Raw genomic sequence first — 16,952 nt, forward strand, 5'->3', positions numbered from 1 at the left:
TAGTTATAGCATGGCGATGGATGTACGTGAATGTTAACTATTGTCTTAGTCGTAGCCTTTAGTCGGGTAACACTCTGTTGGCAAATTGTTATTTGCAACCACCACCTCCTCCCCCTTAACCCACGTTCCCACCCCCATGTCCCGCCCACAAGCCCCAGGTTATTCCGCACCCACAAGAAAAGCATCGTTGATGATATAGATGGTTTATATGCCACCACGCGCATGTTGAAGCACTGTTGATCATGGATATGGAAAATAAATGACACTGCAAAGCTAAGCCTAAATGAGTTTTCATTATTCTAACTAGCTAAGGCAAAAATTTTGGGGGGATTCCACTTTGAAATCGCATTGTAATAGGTGAATACATATATGTATTTAACTTTGAAATCGTCTTATAATGGGTCAAATCAGGTTTTCTAATTTAATCGGGAAGAAAAAACTTTAAATTTTATTTGAATGCAGAGATTTTAATAATAAACTTTTAGAGAAAGCCTCTTTTGAACTGGAAAAGTATGGGTTAAGAAATCTAGAAATATAGTTTTTGAATTATTGTGCACACCCATTATGCAGAAACTTGGAATGGACTTTACTACGAAAAATAGGGATTACTCCCTTTATGATCAGACCGTTAACAGACCGTTTATTACAATAGTTTCATAAAGGGAGCCGTTGTTTCCAAAAGTTCAAGGCCCTACCCCCTAAAAAACCTTTAAAGAACTTATTCTAACATAAGGATATTAAAAAAATGGTAGTACAAAATATACATATAGATAAAAAATATATCATGTCTAACTTGAAATAAAATTATACCTTGAAACTTTAATTTTGATCTATATGTAATCTTGCATCTCTTTCTAAAACATGCAGTACCAAAAGATCAGTCATATCGTCCATTTGATGAATTATTTTGATGATGAATTAAGTTAAAACACTTTCTTTTTTAATCATAGTAAAATAAGCTTGATTTGTTTTTTATTTATTTGGGGGATTTTGTTGTTTATAGACTACAAATACGCTATACGGTAAAATGGTATATCGCTTGCAGAGTCAGCAAATAAAAGTTATAACCAACACTGAATTTTTCGCAGTTTAATGCTAACGTCAACTGGCTGTATAATTGTTTGTTGTTTTTCTCCTCACATATACCATACATACATATACACACGGTTATACATATACATATATAATTATAATCAAAGTCACGTACACGTTAAAAAAAAATCGGTTACAAATTACACGTTTCAAAAAAAGAGTCGAAAACGAAACAGTTTCACGCGATACCGAGGCATATTGAAAATTCGGCTGGCTAGCTAGGCTTGCTCTTGGCTTTTCTTAAGTTCGATATTTTTACGCTTTTAGTTTCTTTTAAAAAAAAGAGCACTTTTCAGACTACAAAATACCCTAAGAACCCTTTACTGGAAATGGATTATACATAGATAATGGACAAAAAGAATAAGAAAACGTAACGTAACATAACATGGAGTAGTTGTTTTGTAAAGGTTGCTGTTATCGTAGTAGTTAATAGCAGTTGATGCTGTCGTCGTAGTATAGTAGTAGTAGTAGTTATCGTTTCTGTAAAGCATTGTACAACTTTTCCGCTTAAGTGTTAATCCGATGGTTCACCCATCCTACGTCCTACGCCCATCTCACTCCGCGATTGGCCGTGTTAGTTGCTCTGGCTTTCCCGATTAGTTGCGTGTCGCATTGAAGATCTCCTCGATCTTTTTCCTGCGCTTCGTGAGCAGCGGATTGTTCGACTTGTCCAGCGCCTTGATTTGCATCTGAAAAATAGGTAATGATACGGATTAGTATAACAATACTGGGAGAAACTGAAATCAGACATAATTAACTATGTTAATTCATACAATTGTTCTTTTGAATTGGTTGGAATAAAGCTTTAGTATTAGGTACAAATCAAGGTATTCTAGGCACATTCACCTCCTAGTTCCTTGTTAGTTCTTATAATTAGTGACTTTCCAAATCACGATTAAAACAAAAGAGAGCAAAGAACAGTATACTTGCTAATTGCCTAAGTATATACAAATTGAAATCTATTTTCCCATTGTATAAACAAATGAACAGCAAGGCGTACACGCTTAATATGTTTTATATAATGAATCAGCTGGTTAAGAGAACAGGAAGATGCCACCCAGGAGCGAGACCACCCACCTGATCGTAGTCCACGCGCATGGTTGCCAGCGAGCGTGTCATCTCCTCCTGCACCTCCGGCCAGGTTTCTTCGCCCTCCTTGAGCATCCGACCCGTGCAAAGTGGCGTCTGTGGAACGGCATTGAACTGGGCGATCCACTTGTTGCGGATGACGTCCTGGATACGCAAACGCTTGCTGGGATCCACGTTCAACATGCCCTTGATCAGATCCTTGGCCGCTGGGCTCACATTCGTCCATTCCGGATCGGGAAAATCGTACTGGCCGGTGCGGATGCGTTTCTTCATGCCGGGCGAAATGGCCATACCGTTGTTGCTGTAGAACGGCGGGAATCCGCACATAATGATGTACATCACCACGCCCAGCGACCAGATGTCACAGCTCTTGTCGTACTTCTCAGGACCCAAAACTTCAGGAGCTGGAAAAAAAAATTTATTGTTAAAATAGGAATATTCAGGAAGTAACAAAAGAGTATTTCTAAGGACTTAATATTATTTTTTATAATCTTCTCATATTTTATCGATTGAATACTAAACAAACGTATAAGCAAACGTATCCTCCATCAGATATTTTTTTTATTTCTATCGAAATAAGTCGGTCGCACTTTGCAACTTACAAACAATTCTTTCGCAATGAGATTGGGAACAAGGCTGAATAAAATTAAAGAGACTATAAAGAAAGTTCGCACAATAAATTATAAAACGAGGGTGCAATAGAACGACTCTATGAAGAATTAAAAACAACTAGTAGTTAACTTAGAATCATAGAGTATACCTATTTTAGCTTTTACTATCAGCACTGAGCTATACAAATATAAATCAAATTAAGGCCCTGCAATTTCCGGCCTCAAAAATGACACAGCACAGTTCTAAATAGGTGAACAGTGGATTTTAACCATTTAAAAGCAATTTTTCGTGACTAATGCCGTAATTGACATGCTGTAAAGCTAGTAACTGATATGAAATCCCTGCCAGAAGCACTCACCCACGTAATAGGGGGTGTAGCAGGGCGTCTGCAGCGTGTCATTGGAGAATGTCTCCTTGGCGAAGCCAAAGTCCGTCAGCTTGAGGATCGCATTCGGCTGTGAGGTGGTGTACAGCAAGTTCTCCGGCTTAAGGTCGCGGTGTGCGATATCGCGACTGTGCAGATAGTCTATCGCCGCGCAGATCTCGTGCATTATTTGGGCCGCTTCGCGCTCCGTGAAAGCACCATCGGCCTTGTCCTGAATCCTCTGGAAGAGCTCACCGCCCTCCATGCACTCCATGACCACCAGGAGGCACTTCCTGCCGCTATAGGTGTTCTCGTACACATCGATGATGTTCACAATGTGCCTGCATCCGCTGACCCGCCAATGGAGATCCACCTCGCGGCGCGCCTTCTCATTATCCAGCAGCACCTTGAGGGCATAGTTCTGTTTGGTGCGGCGGTGGGTGCACTGCACCACCTTTCCGTTGATCCCGAGACCCAGTACCGTGTCCGAGATCTCGTAGTCGTCCACCAGGGGGGTGGTCTTCGGTTGCCGTTGGTTCTGCAGCGAAAGCATTCTGGAATCGGCTGGTCTTTATCTAACTGCAAAAGAGAGATGATCAGTAAAATACGATTAATGGGGTCTTAATTGTTGGTCTACTTGAAAACATACTTCAGTTGATAAATGTAATGAATTCTTTAATATATATTTGAAATTTATTTAAAATTGGTATTTAACCAGTAAGCTAATAGTTTCCAATTTGTTTTTAGTTTGTATTTACATTTTTGAATTTGTTGATAATTGAATATCAATTAAAAAACACTAACGATTCAGAACTATTCTAAACTGATTTTACTTGTATAATCACAATTTGCACAATAATTACGATGCCTTAAAAATATTTTTATTTTGTATTTAATTGTTATTTAACTAGTAAGCTAATCGTTTCCAATTTGTTTTCATTTAATAAAAGCTTGATAAACTCTGAATTTAGTTTGACAGTAATTATAGGCCTGATTAAGTACTAAATAATCTATTTCTGATTCAAATATTAAACTCTAGCAAACCGTCATAGTCAAACAGCAACTTATATTTGCATATATCATAGTTGCAATCCCCTTTCCACATATTAATGTGCAATAGAAAACATTTTTGGTTAACATTTATAGCCAACTTATTTGTTTAACGATTTTTTGTTCATTGAAGCTCTCAAAAAGTAGCTGCTACGAAGCAGTACATTTTTTATTATTATCTTTCTAAAAAGTCTAATATAATGCTGGCTATAAATGTAAAGTTCAGTTAAGCAGGTATAAGGCAATAGAGCTTTTTAATTACTGGCAATTTAGTTTGCCGATCGAATTGTTAAGGGATTTCCGTTCTATTCCCTTTTACTTTAGTTTTTTTTAACCCATTACATCAGTGTTTTGAGACCTCATTTTAAATAAAATAACCAATTCGCCATACAAAAATGGTTTGGTACTTAGGAGATGCTTAAAAAATTTTAAATTAAGTTAAAAATATTTATCTGCGATTTATTTTAAAACTTTGGAAATATATCTGTGACAAATTCCAACTTTCCATATTCAAAGATTTTTATAGATTATTTCCCATGGATTCGTGAGGTAGATATGATAAGGAAAATTCTAAATTCATGATAAGGATACTTTCTAACGTTGTTTAAAGATCAAACTTATATCAACCGTTGATATGTATTACTATTTCCTAATAAGATGGGTATACTATTTTTTAAAGTGTAGGCAACGAGAATAAGAAGTTGCACTTTTTGTTCTCCAGGTTTTATGTAGAATATATATACTTAGAATATGCAGATCCGAAAAACCTCGAAGAGCTCCGATCTCGACGATTCAAATTGCATGCAAATGGACTTACAGAACAGCAAAAACAAGAAATATCAAAAAAATCAGCGGTGGTGTGGGCTTATAAATCCCACACTCGCTGCATATTTTCATGTTTTTTTCGTTTTTCCGGGGAAAAAACGTTACACAATGTTTTTTCTTTCGGTTTTACGGGGAAAACAGGAAAACGGTGGTAATTGCATATGTTGAACGCGATATCGGTAATCGCTAATATCGATAGGCGGGTGTATACAGACTGCGTCTGTGTGCGGGCGCTGCTGATGAAATAAATGCTTCATTTTGTTTTTGTTTATTTCGGGGCACATTACGCATTGCCGAAATAAAAGAACTATTTTTTTCGCCTCACGTAAAATTGGTTAATTAACGCGTATTTTACTGCCCACACAGACACGCTCACGAAAACCGCGAAGCCCGCACACACAAACACACACACTCACACGAATGCAAACAATGCGTCATGTTTTCCCACTGTTTAACTAGCATTTCCTAGTTTTCTGGTTTTCACTGTACACGGCCGTACGTTTTTTATCTTGTTATCGCTTTTCTGTCGCCTTCAGGTGGCCCAGATTTTTCCTGGCCACGCGCAACGATTTATCCGCTTTTCCTTTCGGATATAACTCAAGATATATCTCCCGCATTATCACCTGCTGTTCAGCTGATCGTATTTACCTTTCGGATATTTATATTAGCGTGCTATGCAACGGAACGAAAAAAAAGAACAACAACACAACCAGGAATTTATAGTTATAGCTATATAGCTTTATTTGTAAATTAGAGCTGGGTCGACTCGCGATAACTCACTGACGATTGCTTGATATATCGAATATTATCTAGATCTCTGGGTGTCTGGCAAAAGGCTATCGATGTGTTAGTTTCAAATTTAATCGATAGCTGTTCACGGATAATATAATTTCTTCACATTTAATATTTTGTAATATTATATATCTTTATACTTGTAACAAAAGACGGTTTCCTTTGAATTTAATCTTTCTAAAAATTCTTAGCAATTTGGTTTTGCAGGAGAAGATTAAAATGCAAAGGTATGCACCTTAAGTTTAATAAACTATCGAATAGTCAATATACAAACACGAAGAAAAGCTCAACGTTTCCTTATTGGCCATTGAAATATATTTAAAAAAAAAACAAATTTGAAAATTAAAACCAAAAATACGACACAAAAACCGACAAAATGTCTTAAAATTCTGAAATATATTAATGCAATTTATATTTAATTTTTGCATCTTTGTATGACTATATTTTTTCTCCTCCGTAAAATAACATACTTTTGGTAGTATATTCAAAAAGTGCCACCGAAATCTGGCTAACAGTACCCAAGTATTTTTAGGAACAAGTGTTTTAAAAAAGTTAATAATCCACACTGTTTTATCGGTTGCGATTGAAATTGGATTTAATACGGCCAGACTAGAATTTAACTCATTAAAACGTTGTGACTCTGAATTAATTTTTCGGCTGTTTAGTGAGGTTCCAATTAAAAACTACTGGAAAATATTAGAATATTGGGTTTCCCCTTCTAGAAACAATCGAATACCTTCTCAAGAAACAGCGACTTATCGAACCACCTGACCATCGCTGTTTGGCCATCTCTAAAAAAAAAGTGGTGCAAAAAGTTGGTTTAAATGTTGTTGCCACGGCCAAACTGACGATGCGCCGCGTCCGCTGAGCCTCGTGTCCGCACCCGTGAGATCCGTGACCCCCAGATCCGTGCTCTGGTCACCACCGGAGAACGCGGAAAACCCATATAGACCCCAACATCCGACTGTTTTCGGTTCGTTTCAATTGGTTTGTATTGGCAGAGCAGAGCAGAGCAAACAAACAAACAAACAGACAGGCGCATCGAAAGATACCAACAGGAAAATCGGATAAGCACAAGGTGCCAAAGTATATATCCTCTGGCCCGATTTGGATACGGATCGGCGCGCCATGTCGCAGGTGCTCAGCCCCCGCAAACAGGGCGTGGCGGAGGCGGAGGGGCTGGACTACGCGAACGGCGGCTCGATCATTGAGTTCCTGGCCAAGGAGCAGGACTGCGGCGGCGGAATACTGACCGATCCGGATCCAGAGTCCATTTTCCAGGAGGTGAGCCGCCTGTCCGACAGCACGGACATGCGATCCGTGGACGAACTGCTGCAGGAAGCCGAGCGCCTCATCCAACAGCAGCTGCGTCTGGGCGGGATTGCCCCGGAAATGGAATGTACCGAGTCTGCTGGACCGCCCAAACCCCTCGCCGAAGAGGCAGCTGCCCCCGGGGGTGATGGCTCCTCCTCGTCCCCGCAATCCTCGCCGCACAGCAGCATCCGTCTGAACACACGCTACACCCATCGCATCGAGCATTTGTCCCTAGCTCCCTTGCCGCCAAAAACCACTGGAATCAATGGCAAAGTCCGACCCAGATCCGGTTCCAAATCATCGGCCTCGCCCACATCCGTGCAGACGCCATTGGATAGCAATAATGGTTGTGGCTTCGCCGCCTTTGTGGACAACCTGCCCTCAGAGTCGGTCATTTCTGAGGAGTCCACGCCCAAGGACATGGATATGGAGATGCATACGGCGGCCATGGCGCAGCTGCAGCTCCAGCTCCAGGATAACACCGATGACGACGAGGACACGGTGAGTTCTAGCTTTTTTAGGTCTATTTCCCATATATTCCTATTGGCTTGCATTTCATTAAGTGTTTTTTATAAACATTCTTGGGAAAATCCGTTGTCTATGGTATACATACGTGATATTTTTATAAGTTAGTATTAATCTATTGGTTAATTTATAAAACATTCTCTTAGAGATTAAGTTCTCTAGTGTCACAATAAAAGGCTTTGACCAGAAATGGATTCTTCTTGTTAGAATACATCTATTCTATTCTGATTTAAATCTACTGATTGGAATTATTTATTGGGAAGAGTTCTCTGAACAAAGATTTTGATGAAGAACCAATCGGTTTTTCTATTAAGATTTGGGGAACATGTTATCTACACCCTTATCCGGGGACTTCCTTCTAGAACTTACCATTGAATGTCCATTATAGTACCACCAAAATAAGTTCTCCAAGTGATCAATCTAATCCACTGTGATTTAAACATTCTGAATGAAAATTTTTATCAGGGAGATCTGCTATTCAAATGAGTTCTCTGAACAAAGATTTTGATGAAGATGCTTTGTTAGGATTTGGGGAACATGTTAGCTCTATCTTTATCCCATTATGCCCACTTATGTTCATTATAGTACCACCAAAATAAGTTCCTCAAGCGATCTGTAGTAATAAATAGCGCAGATTTGTTTATTTCAAGCCGTACAGGATTCAAAGGATACAGCAGCCCACCCAAAACACACACGCTCATTCTCAGTCACCAAAACAAGCACACAAACAAACATAAATAATCCTTCAGACACACAGGCACGCACAGTTCACAAACACACAAGGTGGGGGGTGAAAGAGAAACCGACAGAGATTACAAATTACACCGAGATGTGGGGAAGATTAGGCGGCACTCAACCGGACGAACTGGGACCAATTGCCTGGGCCACCGTCTCCGCCACTGTCCAGCCCTCGAGCGCAGTATCCTTGATGAAGCGCGGCGGCAGGACGAATCCGTAGGTTCCACGATCTCGCAGCTCAATGGTATACACATACTTGACGCCCAGAGCGGCACGGCTCCAGTCGTCGGAGCCACCGCCTGCGATGCCCAGCACCTCGTGGGTAACCGCCGCCCTGTATGCCGTGCCCGTTTTCTGGACAATCCGCTCGGCAGCCAAGCTGGCCACACGCTGCAGCACACTCGAATCCTTGACCTTGACCGCCTTGTACGCCCACGGATAGACAATCATCTGTCCGTAACTGTGGAACGTCAGGTACGACTCCAGATTGTACTTCCTCTTGGCCAGGAACTCGGTCACCGCACGCGTTTCCCGCTCCGAAGCTGGCGAGGATCCGCGGTAGGTGTCACTGCAGGGATTCGTCGAGGAACCATAGCCATTCCAGCCGATGTCGAAGTTCCGGTTGAGATCGACACCGTTGCACTGGGCACGTCGCGATGCAGAGCGATTCTTGCGCCACAGGCGATTCGTCGTGCGACTGTACTCGTAGCCATCGGGATTCATCACCGGCATTATGTACCAGGTCAAGCCGCGAATGTGCGCCGGCTGGTTCTCCCAGTTGGACATCAGTTGGTACAGGATGAAGGTCACCGTGGCGGGACTAATCCATTCGCGGGCATGGATGCCGCCGTCGATCCAGACCTTCTTGTTCTCGCGGGGATTCTCCGAGATTCTGTGGGGATACAAATTATATTTTAGTTTTATTGTTTAGCGGGAAATTGAATAGGTTTTCTGGATGGATAAGGGATATAAATTTAAAAACCCCTAGTTTTGCAGCTTTCTCTCAACGATGCGTTCATTTTTAGAATTCCTTAGTGCCTAAAAGTAGGCGTTACATTTTTACATTCCCTGTAAATTGTATAATATGATTGCATACGTCTGGGCCCTTGGTTCTATAGGATTAGAAGTTAATATATCAATGAATATTATGCCCTCTCAACTTATTGATCGTTAAAAATATTGGTTGTTAAAACATATATTTTTTCAGTTATTGTTATATAGTCTCAAGGTTTCATTCCATTCAATTAATTCCAAACTGTAGGTGTGAACAAAAGCAAAATCATTTGTTTCACAGTGGTGAGATTACGTAATATTTGGACAGCCCCTAATTATAACAAATGCATTGCCATATATTATGAGCTATATTTCTAGGTATTGGCACGAAAAATATAACTTAGGTAACCCCTTGAAACAAATAAGTCAACTTAAATACTTTTAAGAATGCAATAAACTACCGGTTGTTTTAAGATCCAAACCGGAGAATAATAATTTGAAATGCCAGAAAATGTTTTTTGGCTAAAAAAACATTTGCACCTACCTGAGCACTTTCAGATCTCGTCCCTCGGCCGTTTGTCCAATGGTGTACAATCGCACAATGTTGGGGAACTTGGTGCGGATCTCCCGCATAAAGCTATAGATGGTCTCCAGATCATGGTAGTCCTTCCAGTGCATGCTGCTTCTGGCTGCCTTTTCTGTGGGGTTTGACAAACATATTCAATAAGTATAAACTTAAGTATCCCTTAGAGTTTAACTCCACTTACTTGTTCTTTTGCCGTGAGCGAATGAACTGCCCTGGATGCCGTCGAGCAGCTCCTCATCGATCATCGATTGAATATTCTCGGACAGAATCTGGGGATCCAGGCGGTGGGCGGACAGAAAGCTGCGCGCCGCCTTCAGTTGATCCCTGGCAATGGAGATGTCCAGAAACTTGGAGTTCTCCTTCCAGATATTGCCGCCAAACTTTTGCTCCAGCATCTGACCCACGGGCACCCGGCGTTGCATCGCCTCCGAGATGTTGTAGATGCGCCACAGTTGCGCCTCATCGTATCGCTGGGGAATCTCGTTGACATCCAGCTGGGTGAGATTGGAGGGCATCAGCTCGCTGGCTGAACTGGCTGCCAAAGCCGCCATAAGGAGCAGCATCAGCAGATGAGTTTGTTGCGTCATCTTTGTGTCGTTGTCTCTATCAGCAGGTTGACCTGGAAAAGCAATTCCCTTATCAGTAATCAGTAATCAGTGAGATGTTATCACTCAAAGCAGTTTCAATAACTGGGTTGCGATCAGTGCTCAAGGAAAAACTGGCCTTGGAAAGCCCCAGACTTTGGCCAAATATACAAATCGAAAGCTTTAAACAATTGTCACGATTTTCATATTGTTATTTATGGACTCTATTAAGCTACTAGTTGCTACCAACCAGTGGTTATGACCATTGTTAAACTCTAAAGGTTAAAATAGTACACGCTTGTTTAGTTTGCAATAAAATCACGCTATTTATGACCGAAGTGCTTGCTTTTTTAGAGTCATCTGTAGTTGGAATATAAACAAGCCTTGAATACATCGTTTTTTTTGTTTATCATCTAAACATTTCGCGAGCTAATTTGCAATTGGAAAACCCTGCCAAAGTACAATATCAGACTTTAGTTGCACTATGGTTTTGAAATATAACCTTGTTTAACAGCAATTACAATGGAACCAATCGAACATCCAACCCAGCCGTTCAGGTTGCGAGAACTGAATGCAAAATGAAACTAAAAGCAAACTCCAACTGGTATCAGGGAAAATAATTGTTACAGAAAAAGTTCGTCTAATTATCCGTCACAAAAAAAAAGCAAACAAAAAAATACAACAAATGTTTCCGTTTCATTGTTAATGGTTAGGGTTATCTAGATGTGTGAGTTACTCGTAACCCTGTTTTTTTGTGTCTGTCATTGCCAATAAGTAATTAAACATACCAGATAACGCTAATAGTTTTGCGAACTTTTTAATGATAGCACGCATGAGTTGTAGAATCCTAACATTTATTCTAGTTATAAAACTTAGAAATGGAAAATAACCTAGTTTGAGGTTAAAAATAGTTTCTTATGATGATCAATACACACTTTACAACATTTTTAAAATTGAAACAAATATTTTTCAGGTATCGCCTGAGAACAAGGTTATAAAATATCTCATATCTCAAATGATATTTTTTTTGGGTTTATTAAAACTTGCATTCCCGACAGACGATCAATTTTGATTTTCAGTATACAAACGAATTTGCATTGTTTTACGGATTCCAGTGGCGATCGATCGATCGTTTTGATCGTTCGATCCGTGAGTTCCCTGAATTCTCCAAGTTCCGGGGGCGTGTGTCTCATTGTGGATTTTATTGACTCAGTCAAAGTTTCGTGTTTCTGTATGTTTCCTCTGCTTTGTATGCACAATGATAGATGGGGTAGACTACTACGTCTTAGTTACTGGACCCTAAGATCTAGTTTTTGGGCAAAGAAACTTTTCCTGGTCTTCTTACCGATTTCGAAACGCCGTTTTTAACGCTTCTGTGCTAATTTCCCTGGCCCGTTTTTTTTTTTAGGTTTTGTTTTCATTTTTGTTTTTTTTATGGATGCGTATTTGTATTTTCGTGTTTATTTTCTTTTTATTGCCAGGCAGAAAGTGGCACTTGAACGATGGAGAGGGTCGTCTCCGTTTCTCCGAGTCTCGTAGTCTCCGAACTCCGAGAACTGGTTCTCAGATCTCGGGAGTCGAATGTGGAGTACAAACACAGTTTCGGATTGGGTTTCAATTCGCTGCTGTTCACCTCGACCTTCGTGCCCCCCGTTCTCCTTCCATTATCTGAGTCGTTTATACCTGCATTTCATTCCGAAACGTAAACAATTTAAGAACACATTGTAGATCTAACTATGAAGTTGCGAGACTAACATCTTGATGTTGAATTAACTTACACTTTGAACCTTCGCGTCTTCGGATGAAATCAAAATTAAGAGACTAAAGATCTTAAGTTAACACAAACTAACTAGTGTATTACACACTTCTGTAAATCGTGTTTTATATATTATTAACGTTCAAAATATATTCCATGCATTCTAGTTAAAAGCTATTTTCATCGATAAAACTGAATCCTAAGCGATAAAAATATTCTTGGAGGGTTAAAGATGTTGTAATTTTTTTTTGAAATTAACCGTAGTGTGTTCCACTTAAAAAGATCTTATTTTATCACTTTTCGCACAATCAAAAATATGGACAAAAGACGTTAAAAATTTAAACTTGTTCCGTTTAGGGGCCAAAAAATTAAAGTCAAAACCTGTTGAAAAATGAAGTCGCTGCATTTTGCACTTCCTCATTCGCTGTAACAGCTTTAAATACTTTTATTCGTGTGTAATCTGGCCTCCTTTTGATATATGGTGTCTTTCCTTACAGTATTTTTAGTGCAACCCTCATTCTTCTGATACATGTAAATCCTTTCCTCTTTTTTTGTATGGATCTGATCTCTTTTCAGTTAAGTTCATCTACAAATCTTTCTTAATTCTTCGAAAATGTGTTTCCATTTTCTGTACAACAGACTTTTCCGAAATCTTGAAATCTTATCAGCATTTACTCCAAATGGTTTTCGTTTTTCTTACACGGCAAATTCTTCTGGTAGCTCTATAATTTATGTCTTATTAAAACGCATTATTCATCAATTATCCCTCTTCTTCTTTCATAAATCTTTTTGTAGAATCTCGACTCTTATTCTCTTTCAATCTTCACCCTCATTTATAAGGCATTCTCCCTTATTTATGCACAGTCATCCCTTTTGTCTTCTGCTGTCTTCTTTCACTTTTATTTAAGGTCTCCACCCTTGATTTTTTTTAATTCTTCTTTATTTTAAGAAGAACCACCCCTCTTTCTTTTGCCTGCAGTCTTTCTCCTCCTTTTTCTTCTTAACTCCCTTCTTCAGTAACCTTCGCGCTTTCTTTGATAAACTCCCCACTTTCTTTCGAATTCTTCTCCCCGCTCTTCTTCAGTCTTCTCTTGAGTTCTTGCCATTCTTTTTTCGTTTTTTGTCGAATTAAGTTTTTAAGTTTATTATTTTTTGCGCTTTTCACTTTTTTTTGTATTTTGGTGTCTTTTTCACTTACCGTTTTTTTTTGTTCGGGATGCTGCAGCGCTCTTCCAGTTCTTCTTCTTCCAGTTGCCGGCTCTTCGAGAGAGAGTGCAATTTGCTTATTTGTGGGTGTGTGTTTGTGTGTGGGAGAGAGTGTATCGCGGCCTGAGCTTCAAACTTCGACTAAATGCTGCTTGTATGCGCTTCAATTTTATATTGCCGCTCTGTCGGCGCAAGGGAGCCGTTATCCAAAAAAAAATATATATAAAAAATTAAAAAAAAAAAACGAAAAAAAAACACAATAAACGAAACCGAGAATTACAAAACAAAAACAACAACAACAAAAGGGGGAACCCAAGAGTGTTGTAAATTTTCGCGCTGACCGACGACCGATCTTTAAAGCGATCGTCGCGTAAATGGAAATTGGAAATGGAAACGGCAGCGACGCCGGCAGCGAGGCAGCAGCGCAGCCGCAGAGGTGTCGGCGGCGAGAGAAGAGGAAGAGTGGCTATAGAGAGAGAGAGGGAGAGGAGCTGCTCCCCCCCGAATGCTCCACGCACTCGCACTGTCTCTTTCTGGCTGCCTGCATCCCACTCAGGTGAGAGGGGGCGAGAGGGCAAGGGAAAGAGAGAGAGAGAGAGAGAGAGGTAGAATGCAAGGCCCACGCCCACGCAAGCAGCTGTCTCCCTTGCACCCGCGACATTGACACTTTGACTCACTCACACACATCGAGTTGCACTCAAATGCATTTAACGGTTTTCCATAGGGGGAGCTGTCCACTTGCTATAAACCATCCAAAACAAACAAAGTGATTAAAGCATGATGAGTCACGGGTTCAGTCACGGAATTCTTTTTTTCTTACCAGGTATTTCCGACAATAAGAAATGTGAATACCCCAAACAGTACCCTTTCCGTCTTTGTAAACATATTATGTATGTCATGAAAGATATTTAAGCAAGTGGTCAGCCCCTGTTGGCCTTAACTAACCCACAAGGGCTGACCACTTGCTAATATAGGCTAAAAACAAAAAGTAATCAAAGCCTCATAAGTCAGGAATACATTCTGGAAATTTTTTTTCTTATCAGGAATTTTCAGAGATAAGGAATGTAAATGCTGTAAACAGATCATTTGGCACTTTGGAAAAAAATTTTATTTTATCAGAAACTGGTTTTTAATTCTAACGAGGGCGCTTTTGTCAATATATTAATACTGCGTTGTTAATATATCAGCAAAACAAATCAGATAATAAAAACATCATCAGTCATGGGCTTAACCTCGGAATTCGTTTTTCTTATGCGGAATTTCCAGACCAGAGTTAAGTTCCTTATTAGGAAAATGATATTCTAGGAATTTCATTTCTGTTATCAGCAATTTTCAAAAAAAATAAATATTTGTCGTCCCACAATCGTTATTATGAACTGGTTTGAAGACCCAGGGGTGGCTGCCCACTTGCTAGTTTGTTTCTTATTTATGCCCAAGTGGTCTTAGCCATGACCATGAGTCACGGGTTAAAACACAATTCTTTCTTGCAATGAGGGATTTCCAGTGATGAGAAATTCATATTTCCTATTGATTTATTGATTTCTGTTTAATAGATTGCCTTTATTTTTCAAATAATCAATTACTCCATTAGCTTTGTAAATTACAATCTGACAAAACAAGTAATGAAATGGTTCTTTGGTCACAATTCTTTAAAGACTAATTTTTAAATTGCCAAGATTAAAAAAGTTTGTAATTTAGTAATAAATGTTATTAAATACACTTCATACATTTTTTAAAGTGCTTGATTGTATTGACTTATTGCAAATGGTTATCGGTGGAAATTCCCAGCGCATAAAAATGTAACAAAGGTGCAAAGCTGTCAATCCCGACATTCGAACTTATCTCATCTTTAATCATCACCAATCATCAATTATAATTGCTTATGATGAAACATGAATCAAATGTAACGGAAATGCCAGTAAAAAATACAAAATTTGCAACGCTTTGGCAAGTGTAAGATATCCGCATGTATATAGATACATTTTCATCTGTTTTTAACAGCAGCTGATTTCCGAACACAAGTGCGATAGTAAATTGTATTTTCAATTGTATCACAAACTCAAAATCACCGCATGTGTGTGTTTGTTTAATGGATTGAGTGTGATTGTGTGACGGGGCGATTTTGACCCACTTGGCGAGTTTTACTTTCTTTCGCCTTTGATCACCTGTCCCGCCCCCCTCCGCCCACACTTTGTTTTGCCGCCAGGCATTATTTATTTTTTATTTGTTTCTGACTTTTTTCCGGTGTTTTGTATTTTTTGTGGTACCCAGATTTTCACTTTTAACCCTTTTTCGAGAGTTTGGCCCCACAATGGAAGATTTTTTCAGGGCACCTTTTTTTTGTCTGCTGCTGGTTCATTGATCAGTTAATGCTGGATACACAAAAAAAAAGAATTGTTGCATTTTAGTGTCAAAATTAAAGAATTTTTAAAAAGTTAAAAAAAATAAGTTTGAATGGAATGCTTTATTTTGTAATAATTTAATATTGTTTTTAAAGTGTTGTAAAACAATAGCTTTTAATAATATTTTTTATGAAAAAAAAATATATTTATGTCTTTAAAATATATTTAAGTTTTAATAAATCTTTGATAATTTCCATCTTTATCCATGGAAAAAATAAAACTTGTTTATTTTTTATAATAGTAGTTCTAAAAGTATAATATTCTTTCTGTGTAAAACTTTTGTATTCGTCGTTCTCTTTCTTAATGTTTTCTGTGGTTAAGGGGTTTTTGTTTATTTATCCATACACCTCATTTTAAAATAACTTTTTTGTTTTTGGTTTATTTTCATTATCGCTTAAATCACTTTCTTCGGTAGCTGGAAGCTTTGACTTTGACTTTGGCGGCAGGCGGCGATGGCCGCGGGCCTTTCGCTTAATTTCTATATGCATGCACAAAATAAATCCAATCAAATATGCAACAACAAGATATAATACAAAAAAAATAAATAAATAAAGCGGCAAGAGCTGAAAAACAAAAAATCGTAAGCGTTGTGGTTCGAGCTTACTGGTTTTTGAAACGCGATTGAAAGTGAAAGTTGGCGCTCGCTCTCCTGCTCTCTTTAGCTCTCTATGGCCGCCCCTCTTTCTCTCAGCTTTCTATTTGGCCAGCTGAGCATTCTACTTGGCTATATTCGTCTTTTGGCCAGGTTTACATAAGATCGTTAATGGGTAATGCCATTTACGATATGCGCTATTGCGAAATCTTGATTCGAAATTGGCGGCGAATCAAACACGTGGCCCACAAATAACGGTTAACGGTTCTCTCCCCTAACTTCCCAACACCCCTCCGAAGAAGGGCCCGAAGAGAGTGCAGAAGAAGAAGAGTGGCCCACACTCTCCGAAGAATTCGGTTTTAGGCCAACTTTACGAAACTGTTCTACGCGGGAGCTTTGCCGGTCCACCTTAGCCTAAAAGTATGCAGTTTA

General features: G+C 39.2%; 3 protein-coding genes across 4 annotated transcripts in view; 1 reads left to right on the forward strand and 2 right to left on the reverse strand.

Annotated features, from left to right (window-relative positions):
* Positions 1-932: 932 nt before the first annotated feature.
* On the reverse strand, positions 933-5,835 carry MAPk-Ak2 (MAP kinase-activated protein kinase 2). The gene is made up of 4 exons (XM_017076254.4): positions 5,681-5,835; positions 3,152-3,736; positions 2,170-2,585; positions 933-1,781 (listed from the first exon to the last, which is right to left on the reverse strand). Exons 2-4 carry the CDS (start codon positions 3,708-3,710, stop codon positions 1,689-1,691), a joined length of 1,068 nt encoding a protein of 355 aa, XP_016931743.1. The 5' UTR covers positions 3,711-3,736; positions 5,681-5,835; the 3' UTR covers positions 933-1,688.
* Positions 5,836-6,580: 745 nt separating this feature from the next.
* Positions 6,581-16,952, forward strand: part of LOC108011143 (centrosomal protein of 162 kDa) — a 30,100-nt gene continuing 19,728 nt past the window's right edge. Inside the window, exon 1 of the mRNA XM_017076227.4 lies at positions 6,581-7,639. Within this exon, the coding sequence (XP_016931716.2) occupies positions 6,953-7,639 (687 nt within the window). The 5' untranslated portion in view covers positions 6,581-6,952. The remainder of the gene's footprint in view (positions 7,640-16,952) is intronic.
* On the reverse strand, positions 8,278-13,888 carry LOC108011146 (carboxypeptidase B). Of its 2 annotated transcripts, none has more exons than XM_017076230.4 (4): positions 13,519-13,888; positions 10,162-10,599; positions 9,939-10,092; positions 8,278-9,293 (listed from the first exon to the last, which is right to left on the reverse strand). In XM_017076230.4, exons 2-4 carry the CDS (start codon positions 10,565-10,567, stop codon positions 8,516-8,518), a joined length of 1,338 nt encoding a protein of 445 aa, XP_016931719.2. In that variant the 5' UTR covers positions 10,568-10,599; positions 13,519-13,888; the 3' UTR covers positions 8,278-8,515. The 2 variants fall into 2 exon arrangements, with proteins under 2 accessions (XP_016931719.2, XP_016931720.2); XM_017076231.4 differs by lacking the exon at positions 13,519-13,888 and adding an exon at positions 11,067-11,188.

Source organism: Drosophila suzukii, chromosome X (genome assembly GCF_043229965.1).
Source record: "Drosophila suzukii chromosome X, CBGP_Dsuzu_IsoJpt1.0, whole genome shotgun sequence".
Lineage (NCBI taxonomy): Eukaryota > Metazoa > Arthropoda > Insecta > Diptera > Drosophilidae > Drosophila > Drosophila suzukii.

Coding starts and splice junctions, on each gene's coding strand:
- MAPk-Ak2 (XM_017076254.4), bottom strand. CDS start 3,710: ATGCTTTCGCTGCAGAACCAACGGCAACCGAAGACCACCCCCCTGGTG. Junction 2,586..3,151: donor CTACACCCCCTATTACGTGG/GTGAGTGCTTCT, acceptor TTTTTTTTCCAG/CTCCTGAAGTTTTGGGTCCT. Junction 1,782..2,169: donor TGCGCGTGGACTACGATCAG/GTGGGTGGTCTC, acceptor CCTATTTTTCAG/ATGCAAATCAAGGCGCTGGA.
- LOC108011146 (XM_017076230.4), bottom strand. CDS start 10,567: ATGACGCAACAAACTCATCTGCTGATGCTGCTCCTTATGGCGGCTTTG. Junction 10,093..10,161: donor CGCTCACGGCAAAAGAACAA/GTAAGTGGAGTT, acceptor CAAACCCCACAG/AAAAGGCAGCCAGAAGCAGC. Junction 9,294..9,938: donor CGAGATCTGAAAGTGCTCAG/GTAGGTGCAAAT, acceptor GTATCCCCACAG/AATCTCGGAGAATCCCCGCG.